The sequence below is a fragment of the Orycteropus afer genome, unplaced genomic scaffold, assembly GCF_000298275.1.
Source record: "Orycteropus afer afer isolate SDZICR_OR568_19922 unplaced genomic scaffold, OryAfe1.0 scaffold00199, whole genome shotgun sequence".
Lineage (NCBI taxonomy): Eukaryota > Metazoa > Chordata > Mammalia > Tubulidentata > Orycteropodidae > Orycteropus > Orycteropus afer.
The window spans coordinates 463,017-489,024 of NW_006921786.1; the positions used below are offsets into that span (position 1 = coordinate 463,017).

Consider the following 26,008-nt stretch of genomic DNA (forward strand, 5'->3'; position numbering starts at 1 on the left):
GTAAATTTTGGTCAATGACATGAGACAAAGTATATGTGAACTGCTGTATGAAAAGTGAATTTACTCTGTAAATATTCACCCAAATCCAAATAAAATTAAAAAAAAAATTCTAGAATAACATAGCAATGCTCTTATTAAGTTTTTGGTAAAAAGGCATTTCTTATTCATGTTGCTTTTATAACAGGAATGATTCCATTTTAGTGGAAGATTGGCCAATCTACTTCCATGGAGATACTGCCTCAGAAACCCAAGGAGGGGTCACTATGAGTCAGAATCGCTCGATGGAAGTGAGTTTGGTTTTTCTGGTTTATACCTATTCAAGTGTATCTCAAGATTGGTACTTACTCCTTGTTATGGATTGAACTGTGTCCCCAAGGCATACGTGATATAAATCCTCACTCCTATACCTGTGGTTAAAGTCCCATATTGGAATGGGTTTTCTTTATGTTAACAAGGAGTATTATTCTAGGGTATGTTTTAAGTCAATCTCTTTTGAGATACAAATGAGCAGATGATAGATATCACGTGAAGATCATGAAGAAACCAAGGAAGAGAAGCAGGAGAGACAAAGACCTTTCCTGGGGCCACCAGAGAGAGAAAGACTTCCTATAGAGCTGCTGCTCTGAATTCAGACTTCTAACCTCCTAACCTGTGAGAGCACAAACTTCTGTGAAAGGAACCCACTTGTGGTATTTCTGTTATGACAGCCCTAGATAATTAAGACACTTCTTTTCTCAATTTCTATATGAATGCATGAAAATATTGAATGACAGCCAAAGGATGCACAGAGTTAAAAATAAAGTAATTCTGTAAAAATTACAAAAAAAAAAAAAAAAAAAAAAAAAAAAAGAGTTTAAACCAAGTAAACATCATTCCTCATGTGTACACAATTAACAGCTGTCCCATCCATTCTCTGGCCTTTAATTAACGAATATTGGCTGCTTTAATGACTGAAAAGAGATTCTGCCATTTCATATGGATTAGCCATTCGATACAACCAGATTCCACTGGACTCACTAGGCCCCTGGACCCTGCATGGGATGAATAGTGAGGGAAAAGCAGCTGTTCACTAGCACTTACTGCCTAACCAAAGTAGAGGTAAGTTAGGAAGCCTACAAAGCTGCAGAGAAGAGAAAGATGATAGAAAAACTTTACAACTCCCCCAAATCTCCAAGACCGGAACCATTTCACTAGACTCTAAGTTCCTACCAGGCAAGGATAGTGTTCATCTTGTCCATATGCCAGTGTCTAATAACCAGGATGTAAAAATTAAAATACTATAAACCCCAAATTCTTCCATTCAATCTTTAGTTTCAAATAAAGTGGAAACCAGAGGCTAAAAAGGTTTTCAACAGCAAAACTGCTGAGATAAAAAAAAAAAAAAAATTTTGAGCTATTGTCTCAAAAGCTTTGAAATTACAAGACCTGACATTACATCTTGTCATATAGATAAGAATAAAAGCTGGAAAATGTATATGAGTCAGGTCCCCTGACAACACTTCAAATATAAACATTAGCCACGGGAAGGTCTGTTCTTGGCAGTTTTATACTCATTCTTTGTCTTTAAAATTAAAACTGAGTTATTTTTCTTCAAGTAGCTCTTCTGTGAGATTCTACCTTAACTATAATAGTTTATGGTTCTATAACCTTTAACCTTGGGACTATGATGCATGTTTACCTATTCAGAGACAACTGTACTTTTCTCATTATATTTCTGTTAGAGAAAACGGAATTTAAATTTAATCCTCAACTTTATAAGATTTGATCCACGGACTATGCCTTCTCCATCTTGTCACTAAATCTCCTTGCAAGTAAAATAAATAAATAAATAAATACATGGTGACTATTAGAAAACACTTTAATTAAAGTGGAAATTTTAATCTTTATGAACAGCAGATCTTGATCCAGTAGGTCTGTGGTTGGAAATGGATATTGGTACTTTTTAACAAACTCTGTAGGTGCTTCTGATGCCCCCTAAAATTTTGGAATCAGGTGCAAAAAATCTCCAACACAGGCATCTAAGGAACTACTTCTGAAGGACACCAGGGAAGTCACCAACTTGCCCACTATCCCCACATATTCCTTTTTTAAAAAACAAGTGTGTTGAGATATAATTCACATACCATAAAATTCAGTCTTTTAAAGCCAATAATACAATGGTTCTTAGCATATTCACAGAATCATACAACCATTGCCACTATCTAAGTTTAGAACATTTCCGTCACCCCAAAAAGAAATCTCATACCCTTTAGCAGCCATTCCCCACTCCCTGCCTCCTTCCATTCTCTGGAAAGCACTAATCTACTTTGTCTCTGTGGATTTTCCTATTCTGGGTATTTCATGTTAAGTGAGATCATATAACTTGTTATTTCATGTCTGGTTTCCTTCACTCAACATAATGTTCAAGGTCCAGCCACGTGGTAGCATGTTTCTGTACTTTATTCCTTTTTATGGCTAATAGACCACTGCATGGATATACCACATTTTATCTATTCATCTACTGATGGGGATTTGGGTTATTTCCACTTTTTGGCTATTATAAATAATGCTGTTGTGAACATTCATATACTTTTATTGGTTACCATTTGCTTGATGGGAGCTCTAGTAGCATAGTGCCTCAGGCACTTGACTGCTAACCAGAAGGCTGACAGTTCAAACCCATCAGCCACTCCTTGGAAGGAAGGTTGGGCAATCTACTTCCGTAGTGATATCACCTTGGAAACCCAAGGAGGGGTCGCTATGAGTTGGGGTCGCTATGAGTTGGGGTCGCTATGACTCAAGGGCACATAACAACAACAACATTTGCTTGATGTATCTTTTTCCAACCTTTGGTTTTTAGTCTATTTTTGTCTTTGTTTCTAAGGTGTGTCTCTCATAGACGGGATATTGATGGGTTATGTTTTTTTTTATCCAGTCTGCAACTCTCTGTCTGTTGAGTGATGCATTTAATCCATTAACATTCAGTGTAATTGTTGACAAGTATGAATTGGTTGCTGTCATTTTGTTATGTGTATTTTCATGGTGTTCCTGATTTCTTTGTTCCATATAATTTTCTGTGCTGAGCTCATTATGTTTATGAATCGTGTTATCATTTCCTTTGTTGCTATTGTTTTAGTATTTGCTAAATATTTGTGCTTGTCCTTTTTATTGTGATGTGAAAGTTTATCATTTTTCTTTGAGGTTACCCTGTGAATTATAATTTTCTTCCCGAGTTTAGAGTAGTCCATTCTATCTTCCAACTCTCTTGACTTCCTCACCATTTAGAAGTTCTTAACTACACAATTTTTTCCTCTTTTTGGTTTGTAGTTGTCCTCATTTGCCAATTGATGTCTCTGGTTCCCCGTTTACAATCTTGTAACATTATTTTATTTTGGATACATCCATAATTATGTTGGTTTCTGGATTATGTCATTTTGTGTATTAATGGTCAGTTGTTGTTTGCTATATTGGTTCTCTGTTCAAAGGACTCCCTTTAGTATCTCTTGTAAGGTTGGTCTGGTTTTAAAAATTCCCTTAATTTCTGCTTATCTGGAAATCTCCTAATTCTACCATCTCATATATTTTTATATAAGCATATATTTTCGTTTCTCATGAGTGAAAAACTAGGAGTGGAATTGCTGGGTCATAAGCCCACACATGCCTTCTTGTTTTGCTCCCCTATCAGAACCACTTGCTGCTAGTCAGTTGACTCCACCTATCAGCCAATGAGAAACAATGTTTACCAATAAGCAATCTTTTCCACAGTAATTCAACATTCCAAAATACAGCAAATGAGATACACACACACACACACACATATTTTGTCTCTTTATCTTCTTACTTCAACTTGACAGGTAGTGTGAATGATTCTCTAACGTACTGGGCATTTGGCAAAAATGCTAAGTGATTATTGGTTTTAAAAACTGGTAGGAAGTGAGGAATGCATCTACCCATCTAGATATCACCTAAACAAATGAAAATGAATGCTTTGGAAGAAAAAAAAAATACACCTACACTAAACAGATTAATAGTACGTTTTAGGGCCTAATGGTCTCTCACTTAAAAAGTGCATTAAAGAAAAATAATCACACAAAAATTAGAAATGTGCATGAGCATACACATAAAATAATAAAGAGCTAATTCAATCAACAGAATGTGCCAAATACAAACATCCTTTCAGTCTCACATTTGCTCAACACAGATGAACAGAAGAAAACAGACTGACGCTTTTGGGTCTAAGTGCTTCTTAGGGCAATTTTTATTAACACAGAACTATCAAGGCTGCTCTGTTTGGGGAGTTAGAGAAGTATCCGATTATTTGTAAAAAAGAAAAAAGCTCAAAGAATAGTTTTTAAAGTGTTCTACTAGAAAACTTACCCAGAAACTCACATTAGCTTCTGATGTAATAAAGTTAAACGGGAATTCGCTCATTTAAAGAAAAATTAAAATAAGAAATCAAGAAAATTACCTACTATTTGGCAAATGAGTTGAAAAACTCAAATCCTGGTTTAATCCTGCAAGCTTCATTCACAAATATTATAAAACATTTATACATATATAGTCTTTGTCAAAAGAGCATAAAACAACCCAACTCTTGTGGGTTTTGGCTGGTGCTCTAACAAGATAGGTACATTTACCTTAACAATAAATGCTATTTCAGATGATGTTCTTTTTTACTAATCCATGAACTCAGTTATTCTTATTATAAATTCAGTCACCACCACATCCTCCTGAATATTGAAGCAAAAAAGAAGAGATTGGAAGACTGAGATTCTAGACAGAGCTTGGTTTATAAATGGCCAGGTAACACTCAGAAAAGAGTGCCTATGTGGCACAAAAGGTTAAGCACTTAACTGCAAATTGAAAGGTTTGTGGTTCAAACCCACCCAGAAGCACCTTGGAAGAGATGCCTGGTGATCTGTTTCCCAAAGATCACAACCTTGGAGACCCTATGGAGCAATTCTATTCTGCATACAAGTTGCCATCATGACTTGGAATCAACTCAAAGGCAACTAATAATAATACCTTTGAATAAGTCCTTTTATCACACTGGAGCCTCCAATTTCTTATGTGTAAAATGAATGGTTCTATTTACAGACCAGGGATCATCAAACTTTTCCTGTAAAGGTCCAGATAGTAAATATTGTTGGCTTTGTGGACCACCTATTCTCTATTGCAACTACTCATCTCTGCCCTTGCAGTATAAAATTAGCCATAAAGAATGCATAAACAAATGGGTATGTCTGAACTGTCTTCCAATAAAGCACAGTTCTACTCAGACACACATGGGGTTGCCATGAGTTGGAAATGGCTAAGTGGCAACTAGTGATAGTGGTGTTCCAATAAAACTTTATTTACCAAAACAAATTGTGAGCTGAATTGGGCCCATGAGCTGTAGTTGGCTAAGCCCTGTGTTAAATGATTTGGAAGTTTCCTGTGAGGATTCTACAATAAAAGTCATTAGCCACTGAATCCATTTTTTAAGACTGATTAAGTCATCAAGGTCTTAGGTTAGAGAGGGATGCATATTGCAGCAGTCAGTCCTATAAGAGTCTCTGTATCAGAATACAGATTTTCATATTTCTCTCAAATCCCTTCTTCTATTTTGGTTAGTACCTCAGCCAGCTAGAATACCACTCACTTTGGACTTGAATGAAGCATCTCTCTACGGTATGTGGAATCAGGTTTTTCATGAGGTTTTTTTTGGGGGGAGGCAGATGATACAACCTCAAAGTGTAAGAAAATAGCTCTCCAAAGGAGAATTTTGGCCATTGGGAAATCGGAGATAAGAGAGAGGTTAGCAGATAAAATATTACTGATCTTCTGTGGACTGCTTCAAGGCATGACTCCTCTTTGAAACCCTTCCAGAAAAATGCTGTGTGTCAAGCAAATACATTACTGACTGACCTGTCGGGTCTTGTGAAACAGTAGCTAGCATCAGGGAAAGCATCTTCCTTTGTCTCCTCTCCCTTTGGGCTTTTACCTCCTAAATAAGGTGATAATTAATAACTTAATCCTTGCCTCAGGCTCTGCTTTCTGGAAGAACTAGGTCAAAGAAGCCCCCTCAAATGATCCTCCTTCTTTAGAAAGGAGAAATATAAAGAAAAACAAATAGAAACTAGTGTACACAAGATTAATGAATGAAAGGCAAATGCTGATCCATACATTAAACAAAATTAACCTTCGATTTCACCTTGCGGTGCAGTGAATTATTTGATATGCCTTTTTCTAGCAATAGTCTTTGTAACTCCCACTTGATTACTGAGTGGGACCATGCAAATGAAGTGCGTAAAACTCTGATGCTGGGATTGGTTAGTTTTGTCACTCTGCCAGACTTAAAATAAGCCTTCCTAGCGACAGAAAGGGTATCTCACTGACATCTGGACAAAAGAGCTGGAGGTTCAGTGGAGCATGTCTATGGACCTGAGATCCCTGCGCTGGACCTCCCTGGCAGAGATGCCCTGTGACAGAGAGATGCCCCCTCAGAGAGACACTTGGCTGAGAGATGATGGCAGTGGAACTAAGAGGCACAAGACAGAGCGGCAGGCTTACCTGGCCCACAGAGTGAGAAAGCTGAGTGCTTTTGGGCAGAAGACTTGCTAGTGGAGTGGTATGCATGTAGATATACCTATCAGTAGAGCTAACACTTTTTTAACACTTTTTTTTTTTTTTTAACACTTGCGGGAGCAGGGCAGGGACAAGGCAGAGAGGCCAAGGATCAGAGAGGTGTGCCTGAGGGCACAGCAAAAGGGAGACTGTCCTGACTGAGGAACTGTATCCTGAGAGCATTCCTGAATCTGAGTTGTAGCCTGTTACTTCCCTAATAAACCACCATAATTGTGATTATTGTGAGTTCTGTGCAGTGATTGCAACGCATTATTGAACTCAACAGAGAAGTAGTGAGTGACGTGAGAAGGGCAGTTGGTGTCAGAATTAGTAAAAAGGCTGGAGGGTGGCCTCATAGGAACAAGCCTTGGGCTGTTGATGGTGACTCTGCTTCCCCCTTGTGAGATCAGAGGAAGTAAATTTAAAAAAATAAATTATCTTGGCCTTCAATACTGGCTTGAAATACCCTTTCAGTATCCAAATGGTAAAGTATATCCTAAAAAGCCAATGTCTATCCAAAAAGAGGAACCTGAATACCTATGACCATATCACTATTAAGTAAGGAAGCATGTACAGCTGGCTGTGGTAGTTTAGTTTGTGTGTCAACTTGAGTGGCTGGGCAACTGGATGTAGTATTCCCCATGATGAAAACTGTAATCAACTCCATGGTGGAATCTACTGTGAGAAGCTGAGTAGCTGCCTTTGGGTATGTGGTCTGCTTCCCATATATAAGCAGCAGCTTTGGGAATGGTCTCTAGCTTATGGCACACTTGAACCCTACATGTAGCCATGTTATTGTTCAGCAACCTGCCATGCTTTGCTGATCTTAGGACTTTCAATGGACTTAAATTAATGGCCTGCTGTGCAGTTTGGTAACACCGGGACAGTGGCTTTTTACTTGTCAACCAGTACCCAGTCAACCAGTCTCAACAGCCAGCAGCTGTCTGAGTGAAGAAAAGCCTCTAGCTCCAGTGGGCCAGGAGCAGGAGGCAGAGCTGAAGCCCAAGATTGAGGGGCTTTCACCCAGCCCCTAGAGCCTGGTACTTTGAACTTGGACTCAAAAGCCTCCAAATTGTAAGAAAAAACTCCTGTTTGTTCAAGCCATCCCATTTGTGGTATATTTCCTGCCAGACCACTACTATATAACCAGAACAGAATATAGTACCAATAGAGTGGGGTGCTGCTCTGACAGATACCTAAAATGTGGAAACAGGAGTGGAGTGTGTCCTTGACCTGAGACCCTGGCATGAGGCCTGAGAGACGGCAGGAGCAGAGCCTAGAGACCAGCATGAAATGGCAGTAGCAGAGCCCAGAGACTGGCATTAAACAGGAACAGGCTTACCAGCCCACTGAGGAGAAAGCCAGGTGCCACTGGGTACGTGGCTTCCTTGTGGAGTGGGGTGCATTCAGGCATTAACTGGTAGAAGAGACCAGCATGAGATATGGAATAGCAGGTTGGCCAGCCCACAGAGCAAGAAAGATGAATGTCTTTGGGCAGGCAGATTCCTGGCAGAGTGGGTTGCCCTCGGGCATTAATTGGCAGAAGTGGAGAGACCAAGGAAATGGGAAACAGAGCTGCCTCAACCTCAAGGGTAGGACCATGGCCTTTGGGTGTAGAACCATCATAGCCCCCTAGGTTTCAAAGAGTTAGAACTTTACCAACTTGATTCTGGAGTGTGGGGCTGCTCATTCATGTGAACTAGTGGGATGGAGTAATAGGGGCTACCATGCCCAAGAGAGAGAGAGAGGAACAGGGCCCACCAGGCCAAGGGGGTGAGGTTGCCACTCAAGAAGTTGGTGATTAGAGCCACCCATTGAAGATCTGGACAGGCGCCAAGTTGACAAGGGGTGGAATTGTGATAGTTCAGTTTGTGTGTCAACTTGGCTGGGCCTGGATGATTGGCTGAGCAGCTGGATGTAGTATTCCCCATGATGAGAATTGTAATCAACTCCATGGTGGAATCTACTGTGAGAAGCTGAGTAGCTGCCTTTGGGTATGTGGTCTGCTTCCCATATATAAATAGCAGCTTTGGGAATGGTCTCTAGTTTATGGCACACTTGAATCCTGCATGTAGCTGTGTCATTGTTCAGCAGCCTGCCATGCTCTGGTGACCTTGGGACTTTCAGTGGACTTGAATTAATGGCCTGTCATGTGGTTTGGTAACATTGGGACTGTGCCATTTTATTTGTCTACCTTGGGCTTGTCAGTCTCAGCATCCAGTAGCTGCCTGAGTGAAGAGATGCCTCTAGCTTCAGTGGGCCAAAAGCAAGAGGCAGAGCTGAAATCCAAGGTTGAGGGGCTTTCACCCATCCCCTAGAGCCTGGCACTTTGAACTTGGACTTAAAGCCTCCAAATTGTAAGAATAAACTCCTGTTTGTTCAAGCCATCCCATTTGTGGTATATTTCCTTCAGAGCGGCACTAGGTAACCAGAACGCTGGCCTTCCACTTTGTAAATGGCAACAAATGACAATGTGCTAGATATGCTGAAATATAATTAATGTTAAGGCAGACTCACTATCCATGAACTAAATACAACCCTAATTTTTGGCAAAAGAGTTAACTTTTGGTATAAATGGAACATTTTCCTTGACTGTGTAGGACAAGGACCAGAACTTCTGGAGTTCCTGAAGCTGAGCTCAAGGTCAAGCTTCATGACATGGGTAGGGACTAGGAGGGGACAGACTCTTCCCAAAATCTCATAAAGGATGCTCTGCTGAGTTTATATGAAAGCAACAGCATTAGTATGTTAATTTACCCTCGGAGACTTCCTCATAACCATTTGACCCAGTTGTTATTAGATACCATCAAGCAGGCCCCCAACTCTTGACAACCTCATGCACAATGGAACAAAATGTTGTAGACTGATCCATTGTCATCTGTAGGATTTTCATTGGCTGATTTTTGGAAGTAGATCACTAAGCCTTTCTTAGTCTGGAAGCTCCACTGAAACCTGTTTAGTATCATAGCAAGACACAGCTTTCCAATAATAGATGATGGTAGCTGTGCTAGAGGTACAATGGTCAAGAATAAGGCTTGGCTCTCCACATAGAAGGCAAGAATTCTACCATGAAACCACCAATGACCCTATTATTTGTCCCAATACCATTTATTAAATAACCTGTTTTTTTCCCCAGTGATTTAAAATATCACTTCTACCATAAATATGACTTATATTTCAGTCTGTCTCCAACTTTCCCTTCTAGAAAAGCTCTTCTACCTTGACTTTTTTTTTTAATTGTGATTTGGGTGAAAGTTTACAGAATAAATTCACTTTCCATACAGCAGTTCACATACATTTTGCCTCATGACATTGACTACAATTTACCACAATGCAACAGCTTACTTCCCACTTCCTCCCCATAGTTACCTCTTTCCTGCGTCCTTCCCTCCATGCACTCCTGCCCCCTGAGCTGTCTCCCTGTGCATAAACAGCCCTTCTATTCTCCCATGATTATTCTCTCCAAGGAGTGTATCTACCTAGTGTAAATGTTCATCTCATATGCCTGTCTTTTGTTTGGCTGGAAGCTATAGGTGTGGGTTCAATTCCAGACCTGAAGGACAGCTAGGGACCATAATCTCAGTGGTTCCATCAGCTCTATCATACCAGCAAACCTGGTCCATTTTTTTTCCAAATGATTTTGAGTTTTGTTCCATATTCCTCTCCCACTCTATCCAGGATCTCCTACATAGATCTCCCTCCAAGTGGTTGACAGTAGTAGCCAGGCACCATCTAGTTCTTCTGGTCTCACAGTCGTATAGTCTGAGAATCGCATGGTGTGCCAGTCTCTTGGACTAATTGTTTCCATGAATCTTTTATTTTCTTTATTCCTCTTTGCTCTGGACAAGGAGAGACCAAAAGTTGCAAGACAGCTGCTTGCAAGCTTTTAAGATCCCAGTCGTTACTCGCCAAAGTAGGAGTCTACCTTGACTTTTATGGCATTACCGTTTCCTGACTCCAACATATCTCTGACAATTCCTTCAGAGTCTCCTTTGGCCCTCCATTAAATGCTGTTCTGCAGGGCTCTGTCCTAGAAGTGTATCCTGGGTGATCTGCATTCTCATGACTTCATTTCTCTGCTGATGAAATGCAAATTCTGGGCTGCCGCACTTGGTTGTGCAGGTTGATCACTGAGCTACAGTGTAAGGCCAAGGGGTCATGTTCGGCAAAATCCATTCTGCTTTCTGCTTGCCAAGCTATGAGTTCAGACAGCTTTCCAATTTCCATCTATAGTCTCAATATCCCCTGAATCACAGACCCAATCATCCAAACATCTGCTAGACATCTCTCCCTAAGTATCCCCAAGGTACCCTACATGGAACATGGATCTATTTTCTTCCTTCCAAATTTGTTCTACAACCTCATGTCCCTTATTCTCATTGCATGACTCAATTACTCAGGGCAGAAAATGGGGAGAAATCTGAGATCTCTCTTTCCCTGACCTATCATATCCTGTGGGACAGATCCTACCTTCTCCTCTCCAGTCATTGCTGTGGGCTTGGTGTTTGACCTCATTACTCCTCTTCTCATTTAGATGTTGGGCTCCATGCTTCCTGTACTCTAATCCTTCACTTGTCTGTATAAACAATATTGTCATGATATTCTGATCTTTTCATGCTGTCATTTTAAATCCTTCCATAACTTCCCACTGATCAACTCCTCACAATGCTTCATAAGCCCTTTTGTTGATCAGACCCCTAACACTCTCTCTCTCATCTGTTAGTTACCAATGCCGAACCCAATAGCCTTTCTTTTGTTGCCTTGCCTTTGCTCATGCTGTAACCTCTGTTGGAGTCTTGTTTGATACCAAAATAAAACTGATGACTCCTTCTTTAAGCCCTCAGGTTCCTATGCTAATATCCCTAATGCCTATTGGTTTATATGGTTCTCGGGCCTTATTAGAACATCTGTCTCTGATGGCAGAGACCATATCTTATTTGATTTTGAACCTCCAGAGCCCAGCACAGTGTCTAGTGCTGTAAAAATCCCCATCCAGAAAATCCTAAATAGATTGAAAAATAAGCAGATTAGCCCCAGCAAGATAACAGAAATGTAAATTGGGCTTTTAAGTAGTTCTATCTGTATGTGGTCTAAAACAAGAAAGGAGCCTGGTGATGCACTGGTTAAGCACTTGGCTGCTAATCTAAAGGTCAGTGGTTCAAATCCACCAGCCACTCTGCGGGGGGAAAAATGAGGCAGACTGCTCCTATAAAGATTTATATAGCCTTGGAAATCCTACCGGGCAGTTCCACTCTATCCTACAGGATTGCTATGTGGTGGAATTCAACTCAATGGCAATAGGCTTTTGTTTGTTTTATAAAAACAAGGACAGAACACCTATTTTGCCTGGGTATCCTCTGTAAAAAAAAAAAAAAGAGATGAGCGATTAAGGAAGAGTAGAAATATTTGAAAGAAAGACAGATGAAGAGGGAGAGAGTAATGGCCAATGGTGGCTTGCAGTGGGGGCTCCATTTATTGGGCAGTGGGTCTGGTGTGTGAAAGAACTGTTGCCTATGGATGGAGGACCTCTGGTCTTGGTGCTTTAACATACAGCTCTGGCCTGAACCACCAATGCCCCTATCATTTGTTCCAGTAAGATTCATTACATAATCTGAGAGACCCAAGAGTTGGCACAGAAAGGTGGGTGTGATGGTCCAGCAGTGAGGAGGTACAAACTCACATGCCTCCAGGAGCCCAGAGAGCAAGATAAATGCATGTAAGACAAAAGCAAGGTACCCTTCTGATAGGTACTTTCCTGCAGTAAGGGAGTCTGATTACAAAATGTTAGTAACATAACCACAGCCAAACCAAAGTAGTCTTAGAATGAATTCCAGAGAAGAGTCAGAAAGATGGCTGAGCTGTACATTCCCTTAGACTAAAGTGCAACAATGTGGCATTCAGAGCCTGAACGACCAACCCTGTTCTCAAGCCACTACCCCCCACGACTCCCAAAGCACCATCAACTCTAGTCTTCTCACTCCACCAAACATGACAAACTCTTTGCCCTCAGGAAGGTGCTTCCCATCCCAACCCCTTCCCCTTCCTTCCAATTGTAACTCAGAAATATCTCCTCCTAAACAGCCTAAATGTCTATCTAAAAGATGAATGGATAAACAAAATGTAGTAGGATACATACAATGGAGTATTACTCAGCTGCAAAGAGAAATGAATTTGTGATACCAGGTATAACGTGGATGAAGCTTGAAAACATTTTGCTGAGTGAAATAAGTCAGTGTGTCACAAAAGTAGAAATATCTTATGCTCCCACTTACATGAAATATCTAGAACAGGCAAAGACTACAGAGAACAAAATGGTTTTCGGACACTAAGCTTGTGTTAAAAAAAAAAAAAAAATCCACTGCCATCAAATCAATTCTGACTCATAGGACACAGCAGAACTGCCCCATAGGGTTTCCAAGGTTGTAAATCCTTAGGGAAGCAAACTTCCTCATCTTCCCCCACCCCAGAGTGAGTGGTGGGTTCCAACCATCAGCCTTTTTTGATTTGCAACCTAATGCTTTAACCACTGTGCCACCAGAGCTCCTTGAGCTTCTGTTAAAAGTGATGAAAAAACTAGGGAATGTATAAGGGTAATGGATGAACAACATGATGAAAATAACTAATGTCACCGAACTGCACAAATGAAGTTTGTAAACGGTGAATGTTCTGTTACATTTATATTTACCACAATAAATAAATGTAAATAAATAACCAGCCAACCAAAAATGACTTAACAAAAAGAAAAGAGGAACAAAAAAAAAAAAAAACCTCCTCTTCCTCCAGGAAGACTTCTATGACTTCTCAGAGTCTCACTGTGACATGCTCTTAAAACACCTGGACTTCTTCAGAGCTCTTCTCATGACAGCATCCAAGTATGTACTCATGGAAAATCTGCCTTCCCTCCAAGTATATAAACACTTTGAGAGCAAGGACCACTTCTTTTAATTATTATATTCCCAGCATCTAGTACTTACTGTGGTACATATTTGAAGCTCAACAACTATTTGTTGAATGAATGATTTAATCAATCAAACAAGTAAATGATGAACTGTACAGTCAATGAATAAAACTGGTGTGTGTCTGGAATGCAAAAGCAAGGAGCCAGGATGAGTGACAGCATAGCAGAGAAGGAGGGAAAGGGCAGGTAGGATCAGTAGGGTCAGTCCTACTGGAGGCAGCAGATAGCTTAGAGTAGGGGTCAGCAGCAAGCTCTGGGTCACCATCTGCTATTATATGGCTAGGAACTCATGAACTAAGACTGGTGTCTACATTTCTGCATGGTTCAAAGAGAATTACAAGAAGAATAATTTTCATGACATGTAAAAAATTATATGAAATTCACATTTCAGTATCATAAATAAAAGTTTCTGGAACACAGTTACACAGATGCTATCTATGGCTGTTGTCATGCTACAAGATCAGGGTTGGGTAGTCATGACAACAGACCCTATGGCTCACAAAGCCTAAAATATTTATTATCTGGTCCTTTTTTGAAAAAGCCTGCTGAACCCTGCCTGGAGCCACCTTGGGGTCACTGTATCCTGGGACCCACAACGATGCGCTGGCTCATGGCACATGTTCAAGTCTGCATCCTAGAAAAAAAGCTGCCAGACACTGTCTGCTCATGTAAAAGGCAACAAGCCCTGGTGGCACAAATGATTAGGCCCTCAGCTGCTAACCAAAAGGTAGGTGGTTTGAACTCACCCAGTGTGGTTCCAGAAAACAAAGGCCTGGTGATCTGCTTTTGTAAAGATCATAGCGAAGAAAACCCTATAGGGCAGTTCGACTCTGTCACATGTGTTACCATGAGTCAAAATCAACTTAATGGCACCTAATAACAACAACATGCTTGTTAAAAGGATAAAGTGCCAGTGGCAGTTGCCGTCAAGTTGATCCCGCCTCAAGACGACCCCGTGAGTATCAGAGTAGAACTGTGCTCTTTAGGAATTTCAATGGGTGTGACACTGAAATAAATTGCCAGGTCTTTCTTCTGAGGCACCCCTGGGTAGACCTGAACTGCCAACCTTTTAGTTAGTAGCCAAGCACTAACCATTTTCACCAGCCAGGGATTCCTATTACTAAAAAGAGGGCTAGATAATTACTGTTAGCATACTTACACAATGGACTACTATGCAGTTATTAAAAAGAATGAGTTAGTCTAAAGTGTTCAAGTATGGAAAAATGTCTGCAATACAGCGTCAAAGCAATTTATAGAACACCATGGGTAATACTTTCCAATTTATTTTTAAAAGATTAAGCATATATGTCTGCTAAGAGTAAGAGAAAATACGAGTATCTGGAAGGATACACATGATAATTAGCTGGGGGAATGGGGTTGGGGACTTCTAGTTTTATTTTAAACCTTTTGGTACTATTTGAATTTCTACCCTGAGGATATGTTATGTGCTCATTTTTTAAAAAAAGATAAACAAAAGTGTGAATTTTAGAAAGTCACCCTCCCCCCAGGTCCTTTGCAATAGAGTAGCTAATTCAAGACTGAAGTCCATCCAGGATCATCTGGTCCAAAATGTGCATGTTACAAATGGGGAGCTGCACATGAACACACTCTCCTCCATAACCTCAAGTCTCTAATAAAGAATGGTGCAATGCTCATGGGCTTGCTGTGAGGAAGTTTAAGATTAGAAGGGTCAAATATAGTCCTACTTCCCTTTTCCTAGAAACCCTAGTTACCTCTTCAACTAGACACCCTCTGCAGAGCCCGGAAGACCAGGTTGCCAGGGGATATAAACAAACCAACCGTCTAAAGTGGCAGATGTCAGCTATTTCTTTGTTTTGCCCGCTAAACAGCAGCTGGCTCTCATGTTGTCTCTCAGGTGCAGGCTCATAATCCTAAACCACATTAATGGTCCCTCTGATGGGAAGAGGTGGCATGAAGTCAGGTGGGCATAGACAAGGGGAGTGAGAAGCCAAGACTGAGCCAACTGGTGGATCTGGGTGGATTTCATGTCCTGCCTTGGCATGCACATCTCGGATTCCTATCAGATATAATTATTCACATTTCAGTCTTCTCAGTTCTTTCATGGCAATTTCCTTTGGGGGTCATAGAGCTCAGGAGAAAACTGTTAGCTGATTTGGCCTGCCTTGCCTAGAGCCAGAGACCACAGCCTACAATAGTGCCCTGCTCACTTTGGTATAGAATCTGCCACAGTGTGCACCTGCCATTTATAGAACTACTTGCAGAACACTAAGGAGTCCCTGGGTGGTACAAACAGTTAAGCACTCAGCTGCTAATTGAAAGGTCAATGGTTTGAGTCCACCCAGAAGTACCTTGGAAGACAGTCCTGATGATCTTCTGAAAGAGGACAGCCACTGGAAACCCCCCAGTGCACAGTCCTACTCTAACACATGGGGTCACTGCAAGTTGGAAATGCCTCAACAATAGGTTTATTTTTTTGGTGGTTTATTTTTTTGTGGGGGTTCAGGTCACCATACAGCCTACATATGCTGTGAGCTCCATAAACTGCCCAGGGTAGGCCATAATCATTATTAGCATGAAGAAACCCCCTTGGTGACAATGGGCTCCTAAGAAAATAGAAGTCCCTACAGTGGAAGTAAGGTCTTATGCAACTTAGAAATGCACATGGAATCCATATTGTCAGTTAGAATGAATGATCCAAAGGAGCTCCAGCCTTTCCCCAAGAACATTCTGAGAAATGCCAGCCCAGTGAGATGCTTCAGGAAACAGAAAACAATTTTTGGTGTGCAACTAGTTATGGAAATCCTACACTGGTGTCTTCATTATCTAGTGCTGCTATAACAGAAATACTACAAGTGGGTGGCTTTATTAAACAGAAATTTACTTTTTCACAGTTTAGGAGGGTAGAAGTCTGAATTCAGCGTGCCAGCTCTAGAGGAAGGCTTTCTCTTTGTTGGCTCTGGGAGAAGGTCTGTGTCTCTTTTGAGCTTCTACTGCTGGGAAATCCTTATATGGCTTGGCAGCTCTCTTTCCCCATCTCTGCTTCTCATTTGCTTATTTAATCTCTTTCATATCTCAAAAAAGACTGAGTCAAGACATACCCAACACTAATCCTACCTCATGCATATAACAAAGAAAACTTATTTCTCCATGGGATTGTAATGACAGATACAGGGGTTAGTATTTATAATACATATTTTGGGTGGACACCAAAACAAAACACTGCTACTGAGTCAATTCTGACTCATAGCAACCTTATAGGACAGAGCAGAATTACCCCATCGGTTTTCCAAGGCTGTAAATCTTTAGAGAAGCAAGCTGCCTCATCATTCTCCCACAGACCATTGGCGGGGGGGCTTTCAAACTGCCCACCTTTTAGTTAGCAGCCGAATGCTTTAACTATCAAGCCACCAGAGTTCCTCTGGGGACATAATCAATCTGTAACATTTGGCAACTGCTGTTTTGGAGCTTCAGTGCTCATTATCAATACATTCAAAGTTATGAAAGTCATGAGAATCACTAAACTTTTTGACCTTGATTTAAACCATTGGTTGACCTAACAGAACTTTTCAAGATGCCAGTTTGGAAGGCACTGCCCCTAGACCATGAGGTTGGGTTCAGTGATGCCTGGGGTGGTTGTGAGGTCCCAGGGGTCACATCAACCTTAAAGGGTAGGCTTCCCTCTGAATATACTGCCAGAGCACAGACCCAAACCCAACCAACCCAACACCGGGTAGAGAAAGACTCCACTATAGGTTTTGAGGGGAGATTTCCGAAGAAAAAGCTGAACATGGGTGTGGGAAGTGGAGGAGAGAGAAGAAAGCTGCCCTTGCAGAGACAGACATCCTGGCATTGGGTGCATGAAGCTCCCCACCACAGCACTTACCATTGGTTGCGGTGTTGACATAGTAACGGCGACCCTGTGGAGACAAGTAGCTTTGCCAGCCAGGTGGGAGCACAACTGTCTGGCTTTCCTCTCCTGGCGGAGGGGGGACCATTCCAGGCTTCTGCTGGGAAGGAAAGAAAAGGTCACACATGTCTGGTATTTTTGCAACTGTCTATAAACAAGGAAGTCAGAGGCGATGAAGCCACCCTGGTGCAGCTCTGACAGACGTTGGGGAGTGTGTGGTCCCAGGCCTCCCTGAGGGAAGATCACAGGCAATGTACATGTGATTTTGAGGTCTCGTGAGCTTGTGGTGTTGGAAGCACTTGTTCTTTCGCAGCAATCACAGAAGGAGTGGCACCCCCTAGAGTACAAAAGGGAAACTGCAGCTGCTAAGGCCCATGACTTTTCTCTTCTTGGTTACTGCTTGCTGCTGCCTAGTTGGCCCAGACTCATGGGAACCCCACATGCAACGGAATAAAATGGTGCCCGGTCCAGCACCATCCCCCTAATTAGTTGCTCATCAGACTGCTATTGTGATCCATAAAGTTTTTGTTGGCTAATTTTGGAAATAGATCACCAGGCCTTTCTTCCTAGTCTGGAAGCTCTGCTGAAACCTGGTCAGCATCACAGCAGCATGGAAGCCTCCACTGACAGGTGGGTGATGCCTGTGCATGGGGTACATTAATGGGAAATCAAATCCAGGTCTCCCGCTTGGGAGGTAAGAATTCTACCACTGAGCCATGAGTGCTCCTCTTTGGCCTCCCCAGAAAGTGGTGTTGGGAGCCCAGTCAGTCTATACACCCCTGCTGAGGAAGCTGAATCCTGAAATCCACAGGCCCTGGGGTATAGCAGCAGCTGAGGCTCAGGGCCTGCTGTACAGACCTAACCCAAGTAATTAACGCAAGTCACAGCAGAAGGAGATGTAAAACATTCAATAATAATGCTGAGAATTGAGAAAGTGCTAGATGGAGTTTTTCTCATCTTATGTCCAGCTCAGTCTCAAAAAAGACCTGGGAATCTGAAGTGAAATAGAGCTTTACTTTTCATTGTCTGCACTTATATAATATTTAATTTCCTTTAACCATACATACGTATCACTTTTCTTTAAAAAGTCAGAACACTGAAAAAAAGAACAAAACTCACTGCCCTCGAGTCAGATTAGACTCATAGAGATCCGTCCTTGGGTTTCTGAGGAAGTATCACTACAGAAGTAGATTGCCCAACCTTCCTTCTGAGGAGTGGCTGGTGGGTTTGAACCACCAGCCTTCTGGCCAAAATCTAAACCAACCCACTGCCATCAAGTTGATTTTGACTCACAGAGACACGGGACAGGGTAAAACTGCCCCATAGGGTTTCCAAAGCTGTAAATCTTTATGGAAGCAGCCTGCCTCATCTTTCTTCCACATGGTAGCTGGTAGATTCAAACCTTTTGGTTAGCAGCCAAATGCCTTTACCACTGCTCCACCAGAGCTTCTTCCGAATAAGGGCAGAGGGTCCAAATTAGCCTCCCTGATTGCTGTATATTTTGAACAAGGCTTCAAACCAGTTCATTTGGGTTGGACCTTCTGCTGAGAATTTGCATTCCACCCCAGATATACTGGATCAGAATTTATAGTTTAGCAAGACCCCCAGGTGATTCTTATGTATATATATAAATATATATACAAACCTTTCTTTCTATAAGAATCACCAGGGGATCTTGTTAAAATGTAGATTCTGATTCAGTATATCTGAGGTGGAAATGCAAATACTCAGCAAGGGGTTGAATTGGGAATAAACAAACTGGATGCCCCTGGTTTTGAAGAAAGTCAATGGATTAAAAGTAGAATCCTGGCTACATAAAGTAGGCAGCCATGAATTGCTGCTCAGCAAGGCTAGACCCCGTTTACAAATGTTAACGCAAATCAGCTTCTAAATGCCCTTAGCATCCCCAGACATGCCCACAGAGGTGGTTCTTGTCACTGATGACTAGTGGTCAGGGAACAAGATAACAGATTGAAGGCAGAGAGACACAGCTCCCAGGCTGCTCTTGGCTCTGCACAGGCTTGCAGATCCACGTGCCCCTGCTTCCTGCGGTGCCCTGAATAAATCCTCACCGGTGTCCCACGGCTCCGGGATTTCAAGTAAACACGTAATCCTTTGGCCCTCTGTGTGGCTGCTATGTATGTTTTTATTACGAATTTTCACAATTTAATTAAAATCCCTCCCCTATGCCCTGAGTGCTTCTGTCTCTTACATCTGGTAACACGTAGAGCTGGTTTGATTCCGTGTAGAAGAGTGTATTCTACACAACCGGTCACAGGGCTGTAGACAGCTGTCAGGCTGTGTGCAGTCCTGCCAGGCTGTACTTCCCCAGCAGAACACAGTCATTCATTAGGCCCAAGAACATGAGAACACACCTGAGCATGTTTACCCAGGGCTCCAGACACAGCGTTACCTGTCTAGGGCTAGGAGATGGTCAAAATGCATGCAAGACAAGTAGCTGTATGAGGAAGAAAGTAAGTGTGTATGTATGTATTTAGGAAGGAAAGAAGAAAGGGGTGAGGGGAGAGAAAAAGAAGGGAACAAGGAATGCACACATAGAGGGAAGGGGGCAGACATTCTGGCTGTGAGTGGGATTGGGAGTCAAGTAGGAGTGGGGTCCAGGTGTTTGAGAATGAGTGTTTAACTGAAAAAGAAATATTCTAGAACCACAGCAATAAGTGCCAGATCCCTTCTACTTGAGTCAAATATTTTGGAGCACCAGAGATGGGAAGGCTATATTGGTGCTTATCTAAAGGTCCAATGAGGAAGTAGGATGTTGTTAGAGGGTTAACCAAGTGTCAGAGATTGATATGGCCAAAATGGATTGCAGAGGAGAGAGGGACCCACAGAGGAAGCAGCCTTCAGGCCTCAGGCTCCAAAAGCCTTGAGTTCCAGTGATGACTCCACAACTTACTGACTGCGTGAGCTCCGGCAAATGGCTCAACCAGGCCACTGTATCTCTGCCTCTATCAAATGGGGATGACATTAGCGTAGTTGTGAGATTTGTTGTAGGGATTAACATCAATAAACTTGGTACCTAGCAGAGTCCCTGTCACCAAGAGTACTCAACAAATGGGGGATCCCTGTTACAGGAGTGCCATTCAAATGCTAGGTAAGACCAGTCTCCACACCAGCTGTTCAGGAGAGCTTTTACCCAGCCTGGAATCCAACGTCACCATCAATGTGTCTGAAAGGCCACCATTAACAATGTTATGTTAATGGGGGAGGAAGAAATTTGGAAAAGGAGGGTGAGGATGGGTGCACAACCTGAAGAATATAATCAATGCATGCATTCTGACCATCTTCCAGCCCTAGACAGGTAAAGCTGTGTCAGAGGTTAGCAGCCCAATGCCTTAACCACTGCACCACCAGAGCTCCACCAGGGATTCTAGAACCAATAAACAAAAACCAAACTCACTGCTGTCAAGTCAGATCCGACTCATAGCAACCCCCCCTTGGGTTTCCAAGGTAGTATCACTACAGAGTTAGATTGCCCAACCTTTCTTCCAAGGAGTGGCTGGTGGGTTTGAATCTCCAACCTTCTGGTTAGCAGTTAAATGCCTTAGGCACTTCTGTGCTGTTGTTGTTGTTGTTGTTATGTGCCATTGGGTCGGACCCGACTCATAGCAACCCCTCCTTGGGTTTCCGAGGCAGTATCACTACAGAAGTAGATTGCCCCATCTTCCTTCCGAGGAGTGGCTGGTGAGTTTGAACCGCCAGCCTTCTGGTTAGCCGTCCAGTGCTTTAGGCACTATGCTACCAGAGCTCCTTAGGCACTTCTGTTGTTGTTGTTATGTGCCGTCAAGTCGGACCCAACTCACAGCGACCCCTCCTTGGGTTTCCCAGGCAGTATCATTATGGAAGTAGATTGCCCCATCTTCCTTCCCAGGAGTGGCTGGTAGGTTTGAACCACCAGGCTTCTGGTTAGCAGTCAAGTACCTTAGGCACTATGCTACCAGAGCTCCTTAGGCACTTCTAGTGGTATATTATTCAGCCATAAGAAGGAATAAAGTTCTGACACATGCTACAACATTGATGAACCTTGAAAGCATTAGGCTGAGTGAAGTAAGAAAGACACAAAAGCATAGTGTATGATTTTATTTCTATGAAATATCCAGAACAGGCAAGTCCACAGAGAAGATCAGTGGTTGCCAGGGAATGGTAGGGGAGGGAAATGGGGAGTGACTGCTTAATCGGTACAGATTTTCTTTGGGGTGATGACAATGTCTGGAACTAGACAGTGGTGATGTTTGCACAGCATTGTGAATGTTGCTAATGGTAAATTTTGTTATGTATATTCCACTAGGATTTTTTTTTTTCTTTTTTCCCCAATGTAGAAAAGGCAGAAGTTAGACTTCCTCACTGCCAGGCCCTCATTTAAGTAAGGTCCATATCAACAATATTAGCTCCCTCTTCACATCCATGGGAGGGTGGGAACAGTTGGCCTCCTGGGAGACCTGCCCCACAGTTGTCAAGAGGATACAATATGAGCAACTACCCAGTAATTAAGGTGTTTCCCAAACTTTATTCTATTTAATTCCTTCCCAAATGCAGTCCTTCCCTTCCCCTTCTTAGTGCTGTGGCTTCTCTCCTTCAATTTGGCCAAATTTTTCCCATGGGAATAGGAATAAAAACAGAGGTGACCCAGGGACAGAGGTTAGGGGTCTACCAAGAAAAGAACAGGATCAGAGGCAGCTGGGGGAGAGAGGTAAAGTTGGTTTCCAACTCCGTGGTCCCGGTCCCAACCTAATGCATCACAGAATGTCTCTGTAGAATTTATAAAAAGTTGCCTCTATCTCCGGACAGGCCATCCCTGGGCCAAGGTGCATGACTAGATTGTAATCCCCATGTGTCCCCTTATCTGAATCCCCTTGTTCAGTAAATAACCTGATCAACTAAATATGGAAGCCCATCCTGTAAGAATAGGAGGAAAGCTATGGATTTTTTTTTTTTCGCCCAAAAGGGCACATATGTGCACATATGTATGCTCTTATTTCATACATAATACCAAATGTTTTCCAGACTTTGGAACCCCAAATACCCGAGGAATATCTGCACTCAGATCCCAGCTGAACTCATCAATAATGGTTTTTGCCAGTCACCAAGTATCTATAATGTACCAAACACAGGGCCAGGCACTTTACACAATTATTTCTAGACTTTACATCAAACTTGTCATTATAGATGACATTTTTCTCCCTTTTAAAATAAAACTCAGTTCAATAATTTGTCCCACATTGCACAGCTAATTAGATAGTAAAGTCACTAAAATATTAGCTTTGTTCTAGAGACTCAGTCCAGTTACCTACATCCAGGCTGTCCTCAGTCTCTCTCCCCCCAGCTGTCCATACAGCAGCTCCATTTCTTCACCTGAGCCAAAGTGCATCCCAGATCCTAACCAAGAAGGATGACAAAAACCAAAAAAGCCAAACTCACTGGCATCGAGTTGATTCCAACTCTTAGCGAACCCTATTGGGTTTCCAAGGCTGTAACCTTTATGCAAGCAGACTGACTCATCTTCCTTCCATGGAGTGGCTGGTGGGTTTGAACCACCAACCTTTTGGTTAACAGTCAAATGCCTTACCACTGCACTACCAGAGGATGACAAGTCAGGTCTAATTCACCTGGAACAAGACGCTCCCTAGGAAGTATGACAACTTGGACCTATTTTACCTGGACCACCCCACACCCCAGCTACCTCCTGTGGAGGATGACAATTCAAGCCCAGTTCTCCTGCCTGCCTCACAATCTCCAAGTGAGCATATGCCTTCACAGGAGACATGCAAAAATATCACCACCCGCACGCCAGCAGTCACGTTTTCCAGCTGTACACTGACTTCCTTATCTCCTTATTTAAGACAAAACCACCCCCAAAATGTTCCTGTTGATGATGGCTACTGATTCCTCCAGAAAAAAACAAGGAGGCAAGCAAAATCACCCAGAGATTAAAAACCAATCACCCTGCTGAAGTGTTTCTCAAAGTGTGGTCCCTAGGACACAATCAATCAGTTGGGATATAGTTTAAAATGCAGATTTCTTGGCCATTGTTCTACCACCAAATCAACCTCAGTGGGGTTGGAGCCCAGGTATCTGAGTTCCTAATAAGTATCCTGGGTAAGTCTTATGCTCACTGAACTCTGGAGCCACTGGCTTGTGGCTTTAGTGCAAACAGCTGAGAAAACATCATTTCTGAAATCAGAGAACATAACATTTCAATAAACACAGTTGTTTTAAAAGATAGTGTTTAGCCACATGGATACTTACTAAAGAAAAGGATCTCATCCCTAGCTCAAAAGCTTTCAAATTTATTGTAAAAGAGACTTGCTCTTATCTCCGTAGCTTCCAGGCAAAACCAAATGACTTCTATCCAGCTCCCCACAGCCTCCAAGGGAGCTCTGGTAGCATAGTGCCTAAGGCACTTGACTGCTAACCAGAAGGCTGGCAGTTCAAACCCACCAGCCACTCCTCGGAAGGAAGGTTGGGCAATCTACTTCCTTAGTGATACTGCCTCGGAAACCCAAGAAGGGGTCTCTATGAGTCGGGTCCGACTCAACGGCACATAACAACAACAACAAACAGCCTCCAAACATTCCTTCAAGTTCACCTAGGGCTCCACCTCCCCCTGCGGGACCCTTTCCCCCTTAGGACGCTTCTGCAAACACCTGATTCTTACCTGCACCTGCAGATGGGAGCAAATGCTACTTGCTGATGTTATGGGTGGTCGTCAAGACACTTGATTTTGCAGCCAGATCAGGCAGTTTTAAGGTCCCCCACTCCAAGTCTTCTCACACCTTAAACCCAGAAGCAATAGAAGCTCTAAAGAAAGGCATATCCGCATGCCCCACACCCTCACTCCCCCCACACCCAGATCTATATATAACATCTCTGAAGTTGTCAGCCTAACAAGCCACTTTCTGGCAGACCTGTTGCCATGGCAATGACTGCTAATGAGCCAAGTGCTGTGATTGGCACTGCTTGAAGGCTTCTCCACAAAAGACTTTCGGGAAAGTTCTTCCCACCCCAATTACAGAGCCAGTCAGCCTGGAGAACCAAATCAACCACGGCCGTGCTGGGTGTGACTGGGCATCCCTGAGAATTGGTTCCTACTAGTGAACCCTAAGAAGTCCTAGACCCAGGTGCCAGGAGTCAACTCCAGTGTTACCTCTACATTCAACATGGGGTCAGGTGTATTGGAAACATGCACTGGACAACTACTCATGGGGGCTGCCAGAGCGCCATCAAGAAGACCGAGACCCAGGTGGGTAGGGAGGCTTAAGATTCACTTTCACCTCACTCGTTTCTGCTGGACGCGTTCAGGATGCTCAGACACCTACACAAAGCTGGCAGCAGCTGCTCAAAGTAAGACAGACAATCTATTCCAGCTATGAATTAATAAGACACAAATCATGATGCAGAGCCCCGCCCCCCATGAAGGCACAAGCCTTAGGGTCTGTATCTACAAAAATACTGGGCAACTTTCCACCATCTCACAGGTGAAAGTACTTTTCTCTCCAGCTCTTCCCATCCATTCAGAGAAAGCACCTCACAGAAAACTATCTGAGTGGATCCATGGCAACAGCACAGTGTGTTCTGGGAAGGGTAGTCCTCATGAGTAGTTTTATGGGCTTGTGTAGGAACAGGACGACGGACCCTGGTAGCATCTTCATGCTCTAAGAATCAGAGAGTCACAAGTTTTGGACAGGACAGAGGAAGGATGAGGGACAGACCACACCAACAGAGCAATGACTGTGAGATACAGGGAGGCAGGGCCATGCCCACTGTGTTTATGCCTTTAGTCTTAGCACAATGTCCGGAACATGACATGGTCTCAATTTCTGAATGAATGAATAATTAAAAACTGGGAAAAGTCATAGGAACTGGACTTTAAATAGATTTCGTGAAGATATTTTACCAAGCAGATAGCAATATGTGCGTCCCACCTATGAGCAAATCCCACATCTTTATATATATACACATATATATACATTTTTGGGAGCTCTGGTAGTGTAGTGTCTAAGGCACTTGACTGCTAACTAGAAGGCTGGTGGTTCAAACCCACCAGCCACTCCTCGGAAGGAAAGTTGGGCAATCTACTTCTGTAGTAATACCGCCTCGGAAACCCAAGGAGGGGTCACTATGGGTTGGGTCCGACTCAACGGCACATAACAACAACAACAACAATACATTTTTATCTAGGAATTTTCCCTCCTGTCCTCTCCCATTCCTGGTAACCAACACAGAAAGTGTCCTTCCATGTATAAATTTTTCCTTGACTTTTTACAATAGTAGACTAATACAGTATTTGTTTTTCTGTGATTGATTTATTTCACTCACCATAACATCCTCCATGTTCATCCATATTATGCAAATCCTACATCTTAAAAGATCTGAGTGAAAAGAATGTTCAACAATGAGTAGGGCAAGACAATCTGAAGTGTCTCCTTAGGTGCAGAAAATAGTTTGAGGAATACAGAAGCCTCAAGAGAAGCACAAACCTTCAGAAAATTATCTCATGCAGTATCCAAAGAAAAGTTTCAGAAAACTGTTATATATATACATGTATATATATATATATA

The 26,008-nt window shown here is 42.5% G+C and overlaps 1 protein-coding gene across 1 annotated transcript in view; it reads right to left on the reverse strand.

The window, feature by feature from the left end:
- Nucleotides 1-26,008, reverse strand: part of GAS7 (growth arrest specific 7) — a 394,162-nt gene that overhangs the window by 116,025 nt on the left and 252,129 nt on the right. The window contains exon 2 of the mRNA XM_007948030.2: nucleotides 17,409-17,529. Within this exon, the coding sequence (XP_007946221.1) occupies nucleotides 17,409-17,529 (121 nt within the window). The remainder of the gene's footprint in view (nucleotides 1-17,408; nucleotides 17,530-26,008) is intronic.